The sequence below is a fragment of the Castor canadensis genome, chromosome 13 (assembly GCF_047511655.1).
Source record: "Castor canadensis chromosome 13, mCasCan1.hap1v2, whole genome shotgun sequence".
Lineage (NCBI taxonomy): Eukaryota > Metazoa > Chordata > Mammalia > Rodentia > Castoridae > Castor > Castor canadensis.
In genome coordinates, this window is record NC_133398.1 from 394985 (window position 1) to 412183 (window position 17199).

General features: G+C 49.1%; 3 protein-coding genes across 17 annotated transcripts in view; 2 read left to right on the forward strand and 1 right to left on the reverse strand.

Moving 5' to 3' along the window:
- The first annotated feature begins 1837 nt into the window (after window positions 1-1837).
- Dph7 (diphthamide biosynthesis 7) lies at window positions 1838-13874 on the forward strand. Of its 2 annotated transcripts, XM_020167590.2 has the most exons (9): window positions 1843-2050; window positions 2481-2608; window positions 2952-3039; window positions 4422-4516; window positions 5008-5180; window positions 7674-7743; window positions 7849-7914; window positions 8147-8319; window positions 12993-13874. In XM_020167590.2, the coding sequence occupies exons 1-9, from the start codon at window positions 1904-1906 to the stop codon at window positions 13355-13357; spliced, it is 1305 nt and encodes a 434-aa protein (XP_020023179.1). In that variant the 5' UTR covers window positions 1843-1903; the 3' UTR covers window positions 13358-13874. The 2 variants fall into 2 exon arrangements, with proteins under 2 accessions (XP_073908818.1, XP_020023179.1); XM_074052717.1 differs by lacking the exons at window positions 7674-7743; window positions 8147-8319 and having other exon boundaries at window positions 1838-2050.
- Window positions 13875-14874: 1000 nt separating this feature from the next.
- On the reverse strand, window positions 14875-15786 carry Mrpl41 (mitochondrial ribosomal protein L41). Its single transcript, XM_020167592.2, has 2 exons — window positions 15633-15786; window positions 14875-15417 (listed from the first exon to the last, which is right to left on the reverse strand). The coding sequence occupies exon 2, from the start codon at window positions 15415-15417 to the stop codon at window positions 15010-15012; it is 408 nt and encodes a 135-aa protein (XP_020023181.1). The 5' UTR covers window positions 15633-15786; the 3' UTR covers window positions 14875-15009.
- Window positions 15787-15813: 27 nt separating this feature from the next.
- The window catches only part of Pnpla7 (patatin like domain 7, lysophospholipase), an 82387-nt gene continuing 81001 nt past the window's right edge, over window positions 15814-17199 (forward strand). For 13 of the 14 annotated variants that reach the window (XR_012440673.1, XR_012440674.1, XM_074052708.1 and 10 more), the window contains exon 1: window positions 15926-16599. Coding sequence is in view for 9 of the 14 variants with exons in the window: in XM_074052704.1 (XP_073908805.1) it covers window positions 16570-16599 (30 nt within the window). In the remaining 5 variants the exon portion in view is untranslated. The other variant, XM_074052709.1, reaches the window with a different exon arrangement.

Here is a 17199-nt window from a genome sequence, read left to right on the forward strand (position 1 = left end):
TGTTCCCTCTTAAAGCACTTCTGTCACATTCCAGGATTTTGTTCTTGCTTGGTCCCTGGCCAAACACAGTTATTTGGTGGCCTTGGGTCTGTGAGCAGAGCTCCCATTACAACTTTTGTGGTACCTGGTGGCCTAGAAAAGAGAATGTATGAGACTGTGGGGCAGCATAATCCCCTGTGGGGTTTTCCAGAGCTTGCAGAACTCCACATGCCCCATCAGGCCTATACCAAAAAGTTCCCCTTTGGTGCTGTGAAGGTTAAGGGTTTTTGCTGAGATAGGTGAGATCCCTGCTAAGACCCTAGGTTGAATGGCAATTGAGACTCAGCTATAGGGAAGGAAGGATGTGTGTGTGTCCTGAGATAATGGTTGCTAAAGACAGCAGCTAGCTCAAGCTTCAGGATGTCCCAGGGTTGTTGATGTGGGGGGATTCCTGAGTGGGTTGGTATTTTTGGTTTTGGGTGGTCTCCATGCATGAGGTTCTCAGTACCTCCAAGTGATCTGCCTTCAAGCAACGGCTCTGGGGATGGGATACACAGACTGCAAGCCATGTTTGCTTGTAACCTTTGGGGAGTCGCCAGGTTGGCATGAGTTTCTGTATCCCTTGACCAGCAGGGACTGCTTTACTCTGCAGTCAGCTTTTCACCAGAAAATTACATTGAAAGAGAAGCAACAGAGGTCTCACACATGACATATAAGCACTTGAACTGGTGAAGGTAGCAGTTTCTGGGCAGCCTGTGGGCTCCTTTCCTCAGCTCCACCACACCTTCTGGCACAGATGCTGTGATGCAGGTGAGATAGGTTTCAAGGGTTGTTTTTTATTCCTGTTTGTTTCCTGGTCCCTCTGAAACCCATCCCCTGGACTTGTCTCCGCTTCTGATGATCCTTTTCTCTTGTTTTTTGTAGCTGCAAATCTAGTCTATTGCCTGAGAATGCTCAGGTGGTTCAAATAAGGGGCTTGTACCCTGTTGAGTGATGTATTTGGCATTCCTTGTGGCAGACAGGAGGGCTTAGGTTGGTCTGGGTGCTCTGGTGCCCCCTCTCCCTCAGCACCCATCTACTAGATTTCTCAGTTCAGCTCAGCGACCAAACTGGATACCCAGGTAGCATACGAATTTCTGTCTACATAACTGCCTGGAACTGCCCTGCAGAAACTGGGTGGCCTAAAGCAACAGAGATACTGTCTCATTCTGGAGACTAGCACTCAAATGAAGGTGTTGCTGGGGCTAGACGCCCTCCAAAGGTTTAGAGAAAGACGATTTCCAAGTCTGATAGTCTCCTGGGCTTGTCTGGAAGTCATTCCAGACTTTACTTGGCACCTCCAAGTGGTCTAACCTCTGTGTGTCTGTCCACATTTCCCTTTTCATAAAGATCAGGGCTCACCCTAAGAACCTCATTTTAACTTGACCTCTGTAAAAACCCTATTTATAAAGGTCACATTCTGAGATCTGGGGGTTGGTGTGAACGTACATATTTCGGGGGGGGGGTGCTGGGGGAGACACAGTTCAACCCTCAGTTTCTCAAGCCGGCCTTCCCCAAGCCTATTCGGTGCTCCAAGCACAAGAGTTCTGGAGCGCATTCCATATATACTTACAGTGAGGGTCCTGTTTCCTGTCCCCCTTCCCAAGTCTTTCTACGCCTTGTACCTGGCGCACCCCACTTTGGCGTTACTCCATCCTCTCGTGCCCCTGGCTGCACGTCTGCAAAGCTCCAGGACCCACAACCCAACTGGGCGACACGTCGGGTCTTGCCGCCACCCAGCAGCCGGCAGGGCGAGTAGTAGCTCGCAGCGGCAAGCTGGCCGGAAGTCCCGCCCTGGCGACTCGGAAGGAGTTGGGAGAGGCCACCGCCAAGGGTGCAAAAGAGGCGGTGGGTGGAGCGTGAACATCGAGTCCTTCGGAGCTGCATGGCAGACAGTCAGGCGCGGGCGCTGCGGGCATTGCAGGTGGTGGACACCGAGTTCACCGCGGACGCGGTGGAGTGGTGCCCGCTGGATGGCTGCCGGCACCTGCTGGCCTGCGGCACGTACCAGCTGCGCAAGCCCGAGGACAAGGTTCGCGATCGGGCTACAAGGCGTGGGGCGGGGGTTGCGGGGAGGCGGGAGCCCAAGAGGGCGCGCGGAAGAGGCGGCCTCCGCCCCGGGCCCCAATTGAGAACCGCCATGGAGTCCACAGCTTAGATGGCGCCTGGCCGCTGAGAGGTGTCTGAACATCCTAACCTGGACGCTTAAGAGTGAGCACAGCCCTGGACCACAGTTACCCTGGCCGTGCGGGATCCCGTTGCCATTTAGCTTTTCGTGCAGGGTGTCCGCTCACTGACCACAAGGCCCAGAGGGGACGCTTTGCCCTCTCAGAAGCTTAGGAGCTCTGTTTTCGGCCATAGGGCCACTCTGCTAGTTTTGGCCCACCTTTTTGTTCCGACTCTGGCTTCCCATCCCTTGGGTTCCCAGCGTCTGTTAAGAGACTGCGTATTCCATTCCGTAGGGTGAACTGGACGAGCCTCAAGTTCGTTTAGGTCGTCTCTACCTGTACAGTTATAATAACGACAGAACTACTAACCCTCTGGTTGAGGTCCAGAGAAGAGATACTTCTGCAGTCCTGGATATGAAATGGTACGGTTCTGGTAACCCCACCTGTTCTGGAATATGTTGACATAAGCAGGGGAGCCCGATGGATGCCTTGGGGCCTTCCAGAAGACAGGGAAGCAACTGAACTCTGGGTCCCATCCTTGCTGTCCCACCCACCCGTTGGCAGGCAGGGGTCTCTTCTCCCTGGTCAATTTCCCAGCCCTACAGTTAGAACCAATCTGGGAAGCGACATGGGTTTTGATTTTACAAGCTGGAGAACCTTTTATTTGGGAACAGATTGTGGGCTTTGGAGCTGAAGTTTAAATAATAAATCACTGGACGTATGATGCTCCTCTGAGCTGTGTCCTCACATGAGTTCTCTCCTCAGGTGCCACATCCCAGTGGCTGACCATGCTCTTTTAGGTGTGGCCAATGCCAGTGGGTCTGTAGAGTTGCTGCGCCTGGTGGTGTCTGAGGTCAGTGACTGGGGCAAGGCTTTGTGGTGGGGAGGGTACCTGAGTGAGGCTTTGCTGATGAAGACATTTTCTCAGAATGGTCTCTTCAATGGTGGACTTTGTCATAAGTGTTCTAAGTAAGCATGGAGTCTGTTTTAAATTGTACTGAGCTCTGGTGAGAGGTGTTCACCTCACATGTCCCAGCAGAAGGGACATCCGATGGACTGTTCAGTCACCTCTTGGTAGGTTTGAGGGTTCTGTAAGGGAAAAAGGCCAGGCATGTACTTGGTTGATACTGGAGCTAAGAATAGCAGTGAATTTCCCAGATGGAAATGATACTTCTGATGAGTATTGGGAGAGTGTATGATTCCTATGTGATTCCCCCCCCCCCAAGTGTTTTACAGTGATCCTGTACCATGCTTTTGCAAACATGATCTGGTTGTTACAGGAGAGGGGAGCAGAGGTGTGGTGTGGTGAAGTGACATCAACAGCCCATAGACTTGCCCTAACATGCTAATGCAGGCGCTGTAGTGGGGCTGGAGCATAGGTCCAGCAGGCATTATTTGTGGCAACTGAGCCTATGTACAAAGGACGGGCTTTGCTTTAGGCCTGCTCAGAGCAGTAGCCTTGTCCTAGAAATGAGGGAAGACTGGGCCCAAGGACCAGGTTTCAAGGTTGGAGCACCAGCACTCAAGACATGTGAAGCAACCTGCTGGGAACCTGTTTATATAAAGTCAAGCACTGTCTAGGCTGTTTAGGTAATAAATTCCATAGATCCTAGACAAGAAAAGTAGCATTTTAATGACTGTAGTGGCTTCTGAAATGGAAATCAGAAGAAAAATTCCCATTGTCTCCGTCTCAGGACAGAATGTGCTAAGATTCCCAGAGGCCTGGAACGACATGGCACATAGTATGAGCCAGTGGTGATTCTTGGAGCTCTTGACCGATGTGTCTAGGAGTACACAGAGGCTAAGGCCTCTTGCCTCAAGTTCATGGGTATGGCAAAGTCCTCAGGTTTGAGCTCCAGTGCCTTAATGTCCTGTGGCAGGGGTTCAGTGTTAGGTGGAAGTGTGAGTCAGAGGCTAAGGGTACAGCTTAGTGGCAGAGCGCTTGCCTAGCATGTGTAAAGCCTTGGGTTCTATCCCCAGCACCAAAAGAAAAAGAAAAAAAACAAACAAACAAAAACTGGATGTGGTAGTATACACCTTAGTCTCATCTACTCAGGAGGCTGAGGTGGGAAGATTGAGTTTGTAAGTTCAAGACCTACCTGGGCAGGACCCCCCCAACCCCAACGCAAAAAAAAAAAAAAAAATGAGGCAGTGGCTGGCACACTTTGCTCCTGTGGAGAGTATTTAAGGGAATAGAGTATTGCTTGAACAAAGGGATTTCTTTCTCTCCAGTAGAAGAGCAGTTATATCCTACAGCCAATATCCAGCCTCATCCTGGAGGAGCAGTGTCTGTCCTTGTCACTGGATTGGTCCACTGGCAAACCTGGAAGGTAAGGGCCAGGCTTGGTCAGGGGCCTGAGTCTCTCCTCTGAGGACTGGTTCTTGTTTTATGCCAGAGAATTGAAGCCCCTCTGCAAACGTTGATTCCTTAAATCTGGGAATGTCACTACCAGTCCTAATCTTAAAAGAACAGAAAACCCTAGCATATCCCCATAAGTAGTAATACGATTTTTATCAAGAGAAGCCAACACTGGTTTCTAAGTAGTAGTTTCAGCCTTTGTAGGTAACCCAAGAAGCCTCTTGGAACGTGTTCACATGCCAAGTCTGTGCAGAGCCTTTTCTGGGACATGTTTGGTGAGAGCAGAGCATGGTGACACACATCTGTAATCCTAACACTTTGGGAGGCTAAGGCAGAAGTACCATGAGGTCCAGGCCAGCCTTGGTTACATAGCAAGATCTTGTCTCAAAAAGGAAAAACAAAAGACCCAAACAGGATGGCAGCTAGTGTTCAACATGTTCTCCATTGGCTTCCTCTGTCCAGACTCAGTAACCAGCCCTTGAAAATCATCAGCAGTGACTCCAAGGGGCAGCTGCATCTCCTGATGGTGAATGAGGTGGGGCCTGGACTGGAGCTAGTGGCTTCATGGCAAGCCCATCACTTTGAGGCCTGGATTGCCGCCTTCAATTACTGGCAGACAGAACTCGTGTATTCAGGTCAGCATTCTTCTACTGAACATCCTCACAGTTGTCTCTTTTGGAAGATTAGGGAGGGAAGGACAGAGGGAGAGAATGACTGGGGCCAAGACTGATTCTAGTGCATGGGGTCCTGAGGACTGAGGACAGAAGAATAGCCACCACATTTGCAAAGAGCAATTTTTTTTGTTTTTTTTTTTGCGATACTGCGAGTTGAACTTAGGTTGTTGCGCTTTTGAGGCAGGCGTACTATCTACCATCTGAGCTATGTCTTCAGCATTTTTTTTTTTTTTTTTTTTTTGGTGGAACTGGGGTTTGAAATCAGGGGTTTATGTTTGCAAAGCAGGTTCTCTACCGCTTGAGCCACATCTCAGTTCATTTTGCTTTGGTTATTTTGGAGATGGGGGCTGTCAAACTATTTGCCCAGGCTGGCCTTGAACTGTGATCCTCTTGATGTCAGCCCTCCAGTAGCTAGGATTACAGGCACAGGCTGCCTGGCTTTTTTTTTTTTTTTTTTTTTTTTCTTTCTTTTTTTTTGGCAGAGTTTCATTAGTTAGCCCAGGCTGACCTGGAGCTCTTGACCCTCCTACCTCAACTTTCTGAGTGTTGGAGTTACAGGTGTACATAAGCACACCTGGCCCAGGTATTTTATTCTGGGCTCTAGGTCTGTTTTTCTTCCTGCCTGCTTACTACCTGTGCCAGGATATTTCCTTGTATCTAGAACCGAGCTCATTTCTTTGCAGGCCTTTCCCTAGCATCCTTGTTGCTCACAAGGTCTTGTCACTTCCATCAGGAGCCTTGACTGACTCCTGTGTCCCTCCCTCTCCCATGAGACCCATTCTTGCCGTTTATATTTTCTAAGCATTCCTTAGAAAATATTCTTGCTCTTGCTCCTGCAGCTGCCTATAATCTTGTCTAGTTTGTTGCAACAGAACACAAGTGGTGAGTGTTCATCCATTTCTGGTCCTTCCCAGCTCAGTCTTCACACAGAACCAGCTTGATTGTTGTAAAATTACATAAATTCTATCATACCTCTCATCTTTAGAACTTTTTGAGTTCCCATTTCACTTAGGATAAAATCCAGAACATTTGATGAGATCTCCCAGGGCTTTTGCATAGTCTGACCTGAACTTACCTATTAGGTCCTATTCTGAGGGACTTGCCTTTGCTCTCTGTTGTCTTTTCTTAGCTATTCTGTGTTTGCTCCAGTCCTGGTGTTTTGTCACAGTAGTTCTTCCACAGGTTAATTTCACTTTTCTGGCATGCTCAGCTTAAAATCTTATGTTTAGAGTAGCTTGCATATGACATCCAATCTCACCAGCCCAGCCCAGGTCTGATGCTCTGTCATTGTTCCTATGGCATTCTATACTCATCCTAATTATGATTAGGTGCTTAATGCTTATTTTCCCCCAAGGGCAGAGTATTTATGTACATCATGTGCTATCATACCCTTGGGTCTCAAGTGGGTAGATGGATGGATGGGTGGAAGGTTGATAGATTGAGGGTGGGTACATGAAGGTGGGTAGATGGTGGGTGGACGAAGGTAGGTAGATGTGTGGGTGGTAGATAGTGGCCAGATAGAGAGTGGGTGGTAGGTAGGTCGATGGCAGACAGATGGTGCGTGAGTGGATGGATGATGAGTGGGTGAGTAGGTGGGTAGATAGATGAATGGTAGATAGTGGCTGGATGGAGGGTGGGTGGTGGTGGGTAGTGGGTGAAGTAGACAGTCCTCAGCATTCCCCTTTGTTCTTCTTCATCCTCTGTGTGGGCCCTGCTCTTGAACCTTTCTTTTCCTTTGTCAGGATACCACCATCCACCTGTGTCTTGATGTTGTCTTTCTTTAAAGACTGGTTATGGATCAGGACACTATCTGTCCTGCTCTTTCTGCCCTTCATTTCCCCTAAAATGAGTGCAAGGGTATTTTTTTATTGTAAGTTTTGTTGTTCTTTTGTTGTTGTTGTTTTTGGAGGTCCTGAGGTTTGCTAGGCAGGTGCTTTGCTGCTTAAGCCACATCTCTAGTCCTATTGCAAGGTTACAAAGTACATTTCCCTTTACAGCCCATGGGAGTGTGATTAAGGTCAAAGAACCTTCTGGAGTTCTGTCCACGTCTTCCTGCATACTGCTTCTGGGCAGAGATCTTGAATATGACCACTCTGGCTCTAGGTGACCAGGTCTCTGATGCTGGAGCCCTCCTAGAATGCAGTGTGACCAGGTGTGACCTGTATTCCCTTTCATGGTTAGGGAATCTGATGCCTTACCACTTCCAGCTCTTCCCTTTTATATGTGCAAGCGTAGACCATTAGTCTTCCCTTCTTCCCAGGCCCTACTCAACCTGAAGATCATTAGGGCCTGGCAGTGACCATTATGGTGTCCTTTTTGGGACTCTCCTGCCTGGTGGCAACCTGAAATCATGTAGAGTAGGCACTGAGGGACTTCCTCACAGATTCTCTTGCTGAGAAATTCTGTTGTCTATCATCAGTGCCATTGGTAATGGGTTTCTTTATGTCCACACAGGGGGGGACGATGGTCTTCTGAAAGGCTGGGACACCAGGATGCTTGGCACTTCTCTCTTCACCAGTAAGAGGTAGCTGGCCCTATAGTCAGAGCTTGGGTATAGCCCCTCCCGGCACCTCTCCCAGGACCTCTCATCCCGTCTGGCTTACTATCAGTTGCTGTTCTTTGCCTGCAGACACTCCATGGGTGTGTGCAGCATCCAGAGCAGCCCCTATCGAGAGCACATCCTGGCTACAGGAAGGTAAGTCCCTGGTGTGGATTCTGTGGTCCTTGCATCTCACTCACTCCCTCTCCACAAGACTGTGGTGTTCATTTTGCAGTTTTCAACCTACCACACAAGTATCTGGGTCTGGAAATGGGCCTTTGTCCTCAAGGGATGAGATGGGTCTCTTGGGAGTGTCCCCTTCTGCTGAGGGGCTTAGGGAAGAAGTAAGCATCAGGTCTCCTGCATGCCACTGATTGGATGGTTCCAGCTATGATGAGCACGTTCTACTGTGGGACACTCGGAACATGACACAGCCGTTAGCAGACACACCCATGCAGGGAGGGGTATGGAGGCTCAAGTGGCACCCAGTCTACCACCATCTGCTCCTGGCAGCCTGCATGCACAGTGGCTTCAAGATCCTCAACTGCCAAAAGGCCATGGGTGAGTGGAGGTACATAGTTAACCTCTTGGGTAAGTGGGAGCACACAGCCAGCCAGTGGGTGAGTGGGGGCGCGCAGCCAGCCTCTGGGCATAAGTCTGATGAGCTACCCAGCCACACCCAGTCCTCACTCCTGCCCTAGCTGCACCAGTGTTGGACCTCAGTTTCAAGAATCCTGTCTTTCATCCTGCTTCCCCATGTCCAGCTCAGTCATTCTGGTTCCTCATGCATTTCAACAATTCTCTGACTCCACTTGTTACTCATGGCCATCCTTGCTCTGCCTCCTCCATTCTCCCTGTCCTATTCTTTCTGTCTGTGAACGGCTTGGATTTTGGTTGTGCCATGTCCCACACAATGACTTTCCTTTGCTCCCTTCTTGGGGCAGAACCCAGCATTGGTTAACCCATCTTTACCTGTGACTGAGCCATGGTCTGTGATGGTAGGAAAGCGTTGCATTTGAATGGCTTCACTAGGTTTGCTCTGGGAGGTCATTGGAATTTCTTGGCCACCACAGTGTTTCTGCAGTGTGTCTCCCCTTGTCAGAACTATTTCTCTTCACAAACCGTAGGACCCCCTTTACCTCCCTACTCTCAGCTTGTGATCTCCCTTCTCTGTCTCCTCCCCCTCTGTTTCCACCTTGAAAAGAAGTAATTGGAAGACCAAGTTGACTTCCCACCATTAAGTCTGTTAGCCTTTTTTTTTGGTTGGGGGAGGGTAACGGGTTTGAAATCAGGGCCTTATGCTTGCTAGGCAGGCTCTGTCCCACTTGATCCACTCTGCCAGCCCTTTTTTGTGTTACATATTTTCAAGGTAGGGTCTCAAGAATTATTTGCCTGGGTTGGCCTTGAATCTTGATCCTCTTGATCTCTGCCTCCCAAGTAGCTAGGATTACTGGCATGAGCCATCAGCACTTGGTTGTCTGTTAGCCTTTGAGTTACCTTGTGCTCTCTGCCTTCTAATCTACATTTTAAATTTTATTTGCATAAAGGTGTGTAAACAAGTTGCTTTGTGATTTTTTTTTTTTTTTTTTTTTTTAAGAATGTTCTTTCATTGGATCTTTATCATGTTTTGTGTATTTGTGTTCTCTTTCCAGCCCTGAAGGTTATAGTGGGGTTTGAACCCTGGGCCTTGCCTCCAGCCCACATTGCCCTAGGTTATTTTTTGTTTTTGTTTTTTGGTGGGACTAGGGTTTGAGGGCAGTTTTTATTTATTTATTTTAATTTATACTTCCTTGATAGCTGGGATTACAGTTATGGGTCACCATGCCCAACTTGTTTGTTTGCGATGGGATCTTGATAACTTTTTTCTTCTGGGTTGGCCTCCTGATCTCTGCCTCCTAAGTAGCTGGGATTACAGGTATGAGCCACTAAGTCTGGTGGACTGCTGTCAGCGCTCCATGTGCATCTGTGGGGAAGGTACTCTATTACAGTGCAGTTTTAGGGTTTTAGGTTTGCAGGGCTCCCTTGTGACTGCCTGCTTCTGAATTTGCCCATCTCTCAGCTGTGCTTCCTATTCTGTCCTGAGAGTAAGGTTTTAAAAGTCTCTTGTGAGAATAATCTGCTTGGGACTGCTTTGTCTTTTAGTTCCTAGATAAGTGCTCAACTGCCATGTCTTCCCAGCACTGTGGCTTGCCTTTTTTTTTTTTTTTTTTGTCGGGGGGAGGTACTGGGGTTTGAATTCAGGGCTTCTCACTTGGTAGGCAGGCACTCTACTAAGATCTTTTGTTTTTTTTTTTTAGCCCAAGATCTTTTTTTTTTTTTTTTGGCAGTACTGGGCCTTGAACTCAGGGCCTTGTGCTTATTAGGCAAGCAGCCTACCATTTGAGTCGTGACCTCAGCTGTGACTTGGACATGTTTAGTGTCTCTTGGTCTTCTCTGATACTAAAATGCAACCCCTGCTTTTTAATCACCTGACAAACTTGCTGGTCTTTTGCAAACTCCTTTTGTATCACTTAGCTAGAAGTTTATTTCTCTGATACAGCATAGAGTTTGATCTTGCTGTGAGGTCATCGTTCCATGAACAGTACTAAAGCCCATTGGCATTGATGGGTTTGGGCTGCCACTCTTCATGCTGCAGTCATTTTCACTTGATATACTATGGTTACTGTTTCTTTTTCTGTGATCTGCTTTTTCTGCTCTTGTTTTCTTGCTCTAACTTATTTTGATATTTATGAAAGTTGTATCCATCATGTCATCTTTATGCTAATGCCTTAAATAGATGGTCTGAATCCCTCTTTATCTTCCTGCAAACACTTCTAGAGTTATATACGATCTTCTTACTGCCCATGTGACATCAGAGAAGTTACTCTACTTCCCCCTCCTCCCATTCTTAGTGGCTTTTCTTTTGCTCAGACTATTATGTGTTTACATCACTTACGTGTGTACCTGTTATCCTTTTGCATGTGTATATAGTAGGGAAGTGCTCTGCCATTGCACTGTGTCCCTGCCCTTTATGAAGTGTTCTCAGTGCTCCCACCAGCACAGGCATCTCTGTTGTCTCTGGGCAGAATTTGCCTTGGGATAGATTGCTGGGAAAGGCTCTCAAGGGTGGAATTCCCTGAGTCCTTGAACACTCAGCCCTTTTTCCTGAAGCCTTGACCCTTGATGAAGAACCTGCCTGTTATATCCTGCTGCGATGCTTTGCTGGTGGTGGCTTGTCTCCTGCCTTTGTCTCCTTATTTACTCTTTCTGTCTGGGGGACCCAATGGTTTTCTTAACTGTTTTAAAATTTTCTTAATATATATAACATAAAATAAGCCATTTTAACTTTTTTAGGTGTATACTTAGTGACTTTTAAGTACATTCAAAATATTGTACAACTATCACCATTATTTGCTTTGAAAACTTTTCCATCTTTCAAAACTCTGGTAAACCTCTAACTTTCTTTCTGCCTCTCTGAATTTGCCTGTTCTAGACATTTGACACAAGTGGATCAGACTTATTTTTCTTGTGTGACTGACTTCTTTCATTTAGCTTCATGTTCTCAGGGCTCATCTGTTGCTTTAGATGCCAGAAATTCCTTTGAAGACTGTTGTCACCATTTGTCCATTGATAGGCATCTGGGCTTTTTCTACCTTTGGTTATATTCAATGGGCTTTTCTTTTTGATCTCTGGAGTGGAATAGTTTTACTAAGTGTCTTGGAGTTCACCATTCCAGGTTGATTTTTGACAGGTACTCTGCAGACCTATACGCCATTTCCATATTTAGATTTCATTTCCGGGAAGTGTTCTTGGGTTATAGTTTTTGCTTGTTTGAGACAAAGTCTCTGTGTAGTATAGGCTGGCCTTGAACTTACAATCCTTTTGCCTCAGACTCCCATGTGTGCACCACCATGATGCTCTGCATTATAGTTTCAAATGTTGATTCTTTGTTTTCTGCCTGTTGGATTCTCTTGCTGCTGCAGTTATGGCTTCTCTGAATCCTTTTACCTGTGTCTTTGTCTCAGTTTTTCCTCCTCTCAGTTCTTTCTCTGCCTTTCTTTAGTTTCCACTGTTAACTTCTTAGTACACTCTTTTTTCCTCTGTGCACCTCATAATTTGTGTAATTTTAAGATGGTTTTGTTTTTTTTCCAGTCTCTCCCAGTTGATTTTTGTTCATTTCTGCACAAGGATGGGCTTCGTTCTCACTGTCAGATGCAGACCAGGCATCTTCTTGGGGGTTTCTTGGATTATTTTTCGGGTCGCCATCCTCAAGCTGTTCAGTTTCCAGAGAAGAAGTAGTGGTGCCATGCTTCCCAAACTTTTTACTTACTACCCAGGCCAACTGGAAGCCTGAATGGCCTCTGACAGTCTTCCAAGTGGGCACTCTTGGAAGAGGCTGCACTTACCAGCTGTGGCCTTGCTCCTGGGGTGTGAACCTGCTTAGGTTTGGCCACATCTGCTTTTTTTTTTTTTTGCACGGGTGCTGGGGTTTGAACTAAGGGCCTACACCTTGAGCCACTCTACCAGCCCTGTTTTTGTGATGGGTTTTTTAGAGATAGGGTCTCATGAACTATTTACCCTGGCTGGCTTCAAACTGTGATCCTCCTGATGTCTGCCTCCTAAGTAGCTAGGATTACAGGCGTGAGCCACTGGTACCTGACCCACATCTGCTTTCTATGGTCATAATGCCATGTTGTCACTGCTGTGCACTGTTGGAATGCTTTGGCTTTTTCTGGCTCTGCTTCTGTTCTCTAAGCTGCATCTGGAGCTCGCTAGAAAGAAGCTGCTCCTGTGAACCTCTCAGGGCACATGAAGCTGCATGGTTTGGACCACCTAGCCTTGAGTCAGTCACCACCATGCTGCAGCCAGGGCCATGTGCGTGCAGGTCCTGTTTATAATTATATGCTCCCTGTTCCTCTTCTGTCCCCTTCCCTCCTATCTGGCTGACTCCTCTTTGTTCTTTGCTTTCAAGTCTTAAGTAAGGTGTATCTCCCCCTGAGAAGCTTTTGCTAAATTCTCCAACTTGGAGAAGTGCCCCTCATTTGTTTCTGCTCATCTCTATGGCACATGCTGCATGATGCATGTCTAATTTATTCTCTGCCTGCCTGTGTTTTACTGGTTCCTCTGCCTATAAGAGGCTGTTCAGTGAACATTTGCTGAGGGAGTGGCTGCTTTTGGGTAGGCCCCCTTTGAGGCCATCAGTGGGGGTGATCAACTGTAAGTAATGATGTTTCCTGTTCTGTTTATTGCTCCAGAGGAGAAGCAGGAAGCGACAGTGTTGGTATCCCACACATTACCCAACTCACTGGTGTATGGGGCTGACTGGTCCTGGCTCCTCCTCAGTTCACTGCAACCCCAAACTGGTTCCTCTCTTCAAAGTGACATGGGAGCCAGAATGGCAGACCGGGTCTACAACCAGAAGGATGCAGGCGAGTCACTGGCAGCCCCCTCTGAACAAAGAGTGGGCATGGTGGACATTAGTGGCAGCCGAGTACACACCACAAGCAAGATCTGTGACTTGGACCTCTACCCAGAAGGGGTAAACTTTGACATCAGTCTCCTGGCCACCTGTTCCTTTTATGACCACGTTCTTCACCTCTGGAAGTGGGAAATGAGCTGAGCTTGCGGTTACAGAAACCCTTCTAGCCACACTAGGTGTGATTCTGAAGTACCATCCCTTTGTGCCGGGCCATTGGGAATGGTCCTCATGATTCTGTCTGGTGTGGGTTTTCCAGCTCCACCCCTAAGTGTCTTGGGTGGATTTTGACTTTCAGCCTTTCATATAAGCAATTATTTATATTACTTAAGGGAAATGTTTTTTAAGATACTTTACAACGTTGGAAATAATTTTTTAACTGTGTTAAAAAAGTGCCAGATTCTATTTGAAAAATAACTAAAGCAAAAAGGGCTGGGAAGAGTACCTGCCTAGCACACACAGCCAAGTTCAAACCCCAGTCCCACCCAATAGACTCCATGTGGTGACTAGCAGAGTCCGTAACAGATTCCAACCAACTTTAGAAGTCAGGTCTGGAAGTATATCCATGGCAATCATGTATCACTCAGCTCACACAAGGCAACACTGGTCAGTTCATCTCCCAAAGCAAAAAAATCAGCATATTCCCATGGGATCCAAAGCAGCAGGTCAGGTGAAAGTACCTTCTATGGAAAACCTAAGGACAAGGCTATAGAGGTAGTTAGTGCCAAAGTGGGCTTTAATGCCCAGTCTGCCTGTTTCTGTCATAGTTCCTCAGACCTTCTGTATTGCACTTAATGCTTGTTGACCCCCACCTTACATTTGTCCAAATTCTAAAGGACAGTTTAACTATTTTTATTTGAAATGAATGAGCCATCAATGGAACACTGATGATTTTGACAGAAACAGTATTGTAACCAATCTGCCTACAATGGCATGATGCGTGGTATCATTAAAAAAAAAAAAAACACACCAGGGGCTGAGTATGTAGCTCTCTGGTAGAGCACCTGCCTACCATGTGCAAGATGTTGGGTTTGAGCCTCAACAATTAAAAAAGTAAAACTGCAATGATGTTAATGTTCTTGGGGACACGGCTCAAGTGGTACAGCACCTGCCTAGCAAGCACAAGGCTGAGTTTAAGCACCAGTACCACCAAAAAACAAAGCAAAAAAAGGAAAAAATGTGCATCTTCTCCATAAACAGCTGCATGTCCTGCTGAGGATATGACAAACTCAACAATGGCCTATCCTTCCAAAGATATTCACAGTGGAAGTCACGCACCTGTCACGTGTCCCACAAATTTGTAACCCAAGGCAGTTCTCTCTTGCTCTTCTACTGTACTCTTTTAGCTCCACTACACAAGCAGGTGATCTGTTCATGTTCTTTTCAAATTGTGCTAGGAATATGGCTCAGTGGCAGAGCACTGGTGTCCATCCCCAGAACCATCTTCAGACTATGATCCTCCTACCTATGCTTTCTGCATAGCTGGGATTACGGGAATGCTGTACCAGGCCTGGCCTTTTGTCATATACTTTTTTTTGTAGCGAAAGTGATAAAAGTTTATCAGGGGAGGAATATACTTTCAGTAGACTAAACATGGGGCACCTCTAGAGTGAGAACGAGAACAACTACCATGTACTTTCAATGACCAGATTCCAAACACATTCTGTATAGAGTAGCAAAAGCCTTTAATAGAAATGTGTAAAGAAGGTGCCCCTCACTTCTCCGGGGACTCACGATCTGAGGCTGGGCCAGTGTGATCCCAGTCAACAGGCAAATCTGCAGTTACAGTCCGCCCGCTACCGTGGGAAATTCTTGGGGTACAGCTGGAAGAGCTTGCCTTCCTGCGTGGGCTCAAAGCCATACTTCTCCAGGTTGTCAGGACTGAAAGTGCCTTCTTGAAAGTCCTTTTCGATAGCAGGTGCAACGGCCTCCAAGAAGAGCGCTCTGGCTGTCAGCGGTGCGTCTGTGCCGGCAGGAGCACGGTAGTTCACGTAGGGCTTGAGCTTGAAGCCGGTCAAGTCGGGGACAACGAACTCCGGGACCATTTCCTGTACCTGCACGAATTTCCAGTCCGGGGCGTGGACGCCCGTTCTCTTGGCGCCCCGGCTCTTGGAGAAGGTGCGCGGCCCCCGCTTGCTTGTCCACTTGCTCATCCTGTCGGCGCCCCGCACCAGGCCCTGAGTCACCGCAGTCAGGAAGCCCATCTGCAGAAGAAAAGAGTGGATCGGTTTGCAGGCGGCTGAGAGGCCCTGACCAGGGCTGACGGACCCCCAGGACCCGAGGGCGGGGAGGTCTCCGCGGGAGGAGGACCCCGGAGGCCGCCGTGGGAGAGGACCACCGCCAGGCTCCTCAGGGTAGGGGGGGTCTCCGCGGACCCTGCGGGAGGAGCGGCCGCGGCGCCAACTGGAAACGGACTGACCTCCCTGGGTGGATGGCTCTCGAGCTCGGCCCACAGACTTGAGCTCTCACGCAGCCTGAGGCTGGACTCCTGCTCCGTAACCTCGCTGGACCCTGTAGGCTGCCGGCGGACCACCGGCCGGCCACGCTGCAGCAAGAGCCGCTCCAATTGGCTGCCGCCATGTCCAATGAGCAGCCTCAGTCCGCAAGGGGGCGTGGCCTCAGGGTGAGCCGACCAACGCGTGCAGAGACGCAGGGAACGCCGGGAGCGCGGACGTCGGGGCGGGGTGTTGAAAGCGGGCGGCCAGGGTGAGTGTCCTCCTTGAGTCGCGAGGTGGCGGTCTCGGGGTCCAGTCCTGTGGACAGGTGTCGCCCTCCGTTCCCCTCACCCCGTGCCCTCTGCGCCGAGGGCAGCCTGCGAGCGTTAACTGCCGCCGGCGCTGCCCCGCAGTGTACCCCGACAGCGGAGGCACCGTCTGACAGCCCACTCCTGGGCGGCGAGCGGCGTCTGCAAAGACAAGTCCCCGACTTTACCATCCGCCTCATCCCTGCCCCCTCTCTGAGACCCCGGCCTCGCCGACCTTCCGGCTGAGACCGCCCTGAGGCCCCGCCCCTCTGGGTCCCGTCCCGCGGTGACCTCTGCCCTCCCGTGGCCCCGCCGCGCCTCCTGAGCCGCTTGGCCCGCGTCCCCCGCCCCGGCAGTGTCACTGCTGCTGTCACCTCGGGCTGGAGGCGGGTCCCGCGGCGGCTGCCCACTCTCCTCTGGCCTGCTGGGACAGGAGCCAGGGGCCTGGCTGCCGTCCTGGGCTTTTACCGGAGAAGGGGCGACAGTGAGGCAGCAGATGCTTCTCCCTCCCCCGCTGTGGACGTGACTTGTCTCGGACAGGGACAGGGAAGGCCGGACCCACAGCTGTCCCACTGTGCACTGTGCTGTCGGCCTCAGCCTGCTGTTTTCAGCCATGCGAGAAGAGGAAGACGTCTGCCCTGAGGTCTGTTCGCCAGGGATCCAGTGAGAGAAGCAGACCCTAGAAGTCCCACTGGGGCACTTCTGGATCAAGAGGGGGCCCTGTCTCCGTCGTCCGCCGAGGCTTCGTTTGGCTTTGGTTCTGGGTTTTCCAGACAGTCTCGTTACGTAGCCCAGGCTGGCTCAAAACCGCAGTTCTCCTGCCTCGGCCTCTTTAGTGCCGGGATTACGGGGTGCACCGTCATGCTGGGGAGGCTTCTTGAAACTCTAGGGAATGTGGAATGGTGGCTCCAGGCCTCACCTTGTCACAGCTCTGACACTTGTTGCTAGACACTGCCAGCCACACTTCCCAGTGTGGACGGCAGTTGCCAGGTGTTGTTTGAGGCCGTCTTGTGTTTCCTCCCTTAAAGTCTCAATTGTTACTTACTGTTTCCTGTTGGGGCTTTGCCTAGTTGCTTTACTTAGGGTCTTTTTTCTGAGCTCAACACTTGTAGCTGCATCCCAAAGGCTAAACCAGAAAAGCAGATCCATTAAAGCAACAGTGAAAAGCTAGACAAGCTGAGATGCTCCCCATAACAGACTGCAAGTAGGCTAGGCCTTTCCTTGAGTAATGTGACTGTCTGAG

What these genes read in the sequence shown, in the direction of transcription:
- Mrpl41 (XM_020167592.2), bottom strand. Translation starts at nt 15,417, where the DNA reads ATGGGCTTCCTGACTGCGGTGACTCAGGGCCTGGTGCGGGGCGCCGAC.
- Dph7 (XM_020167590.2), top strand. Translation starts at nt 1,904, where the DNA reads ATGGCAGACAGTCAGGCGCGGGCGCTGCGGGCATTGCAGGTGGTGGAC. An exon ending in TGCGCCTGGTGGTGTCTGAG is followed by an intron (nt 3,040 to 4,421) that starts GTCAGTGACTGG and finishes TCTCTCCAGTAG; the next exon opens with AAGAGCAGTTATATCCTACA. An exon ending in TCCACTGGCAAACCTGGAAG is followed by an intron (nt 4,517 to 5,007) that starts GTAAGGGCCAGG and finishes TCCTCTGTCCAG; the next exon opens with ACTCAGTAACCAGCCCTTGA.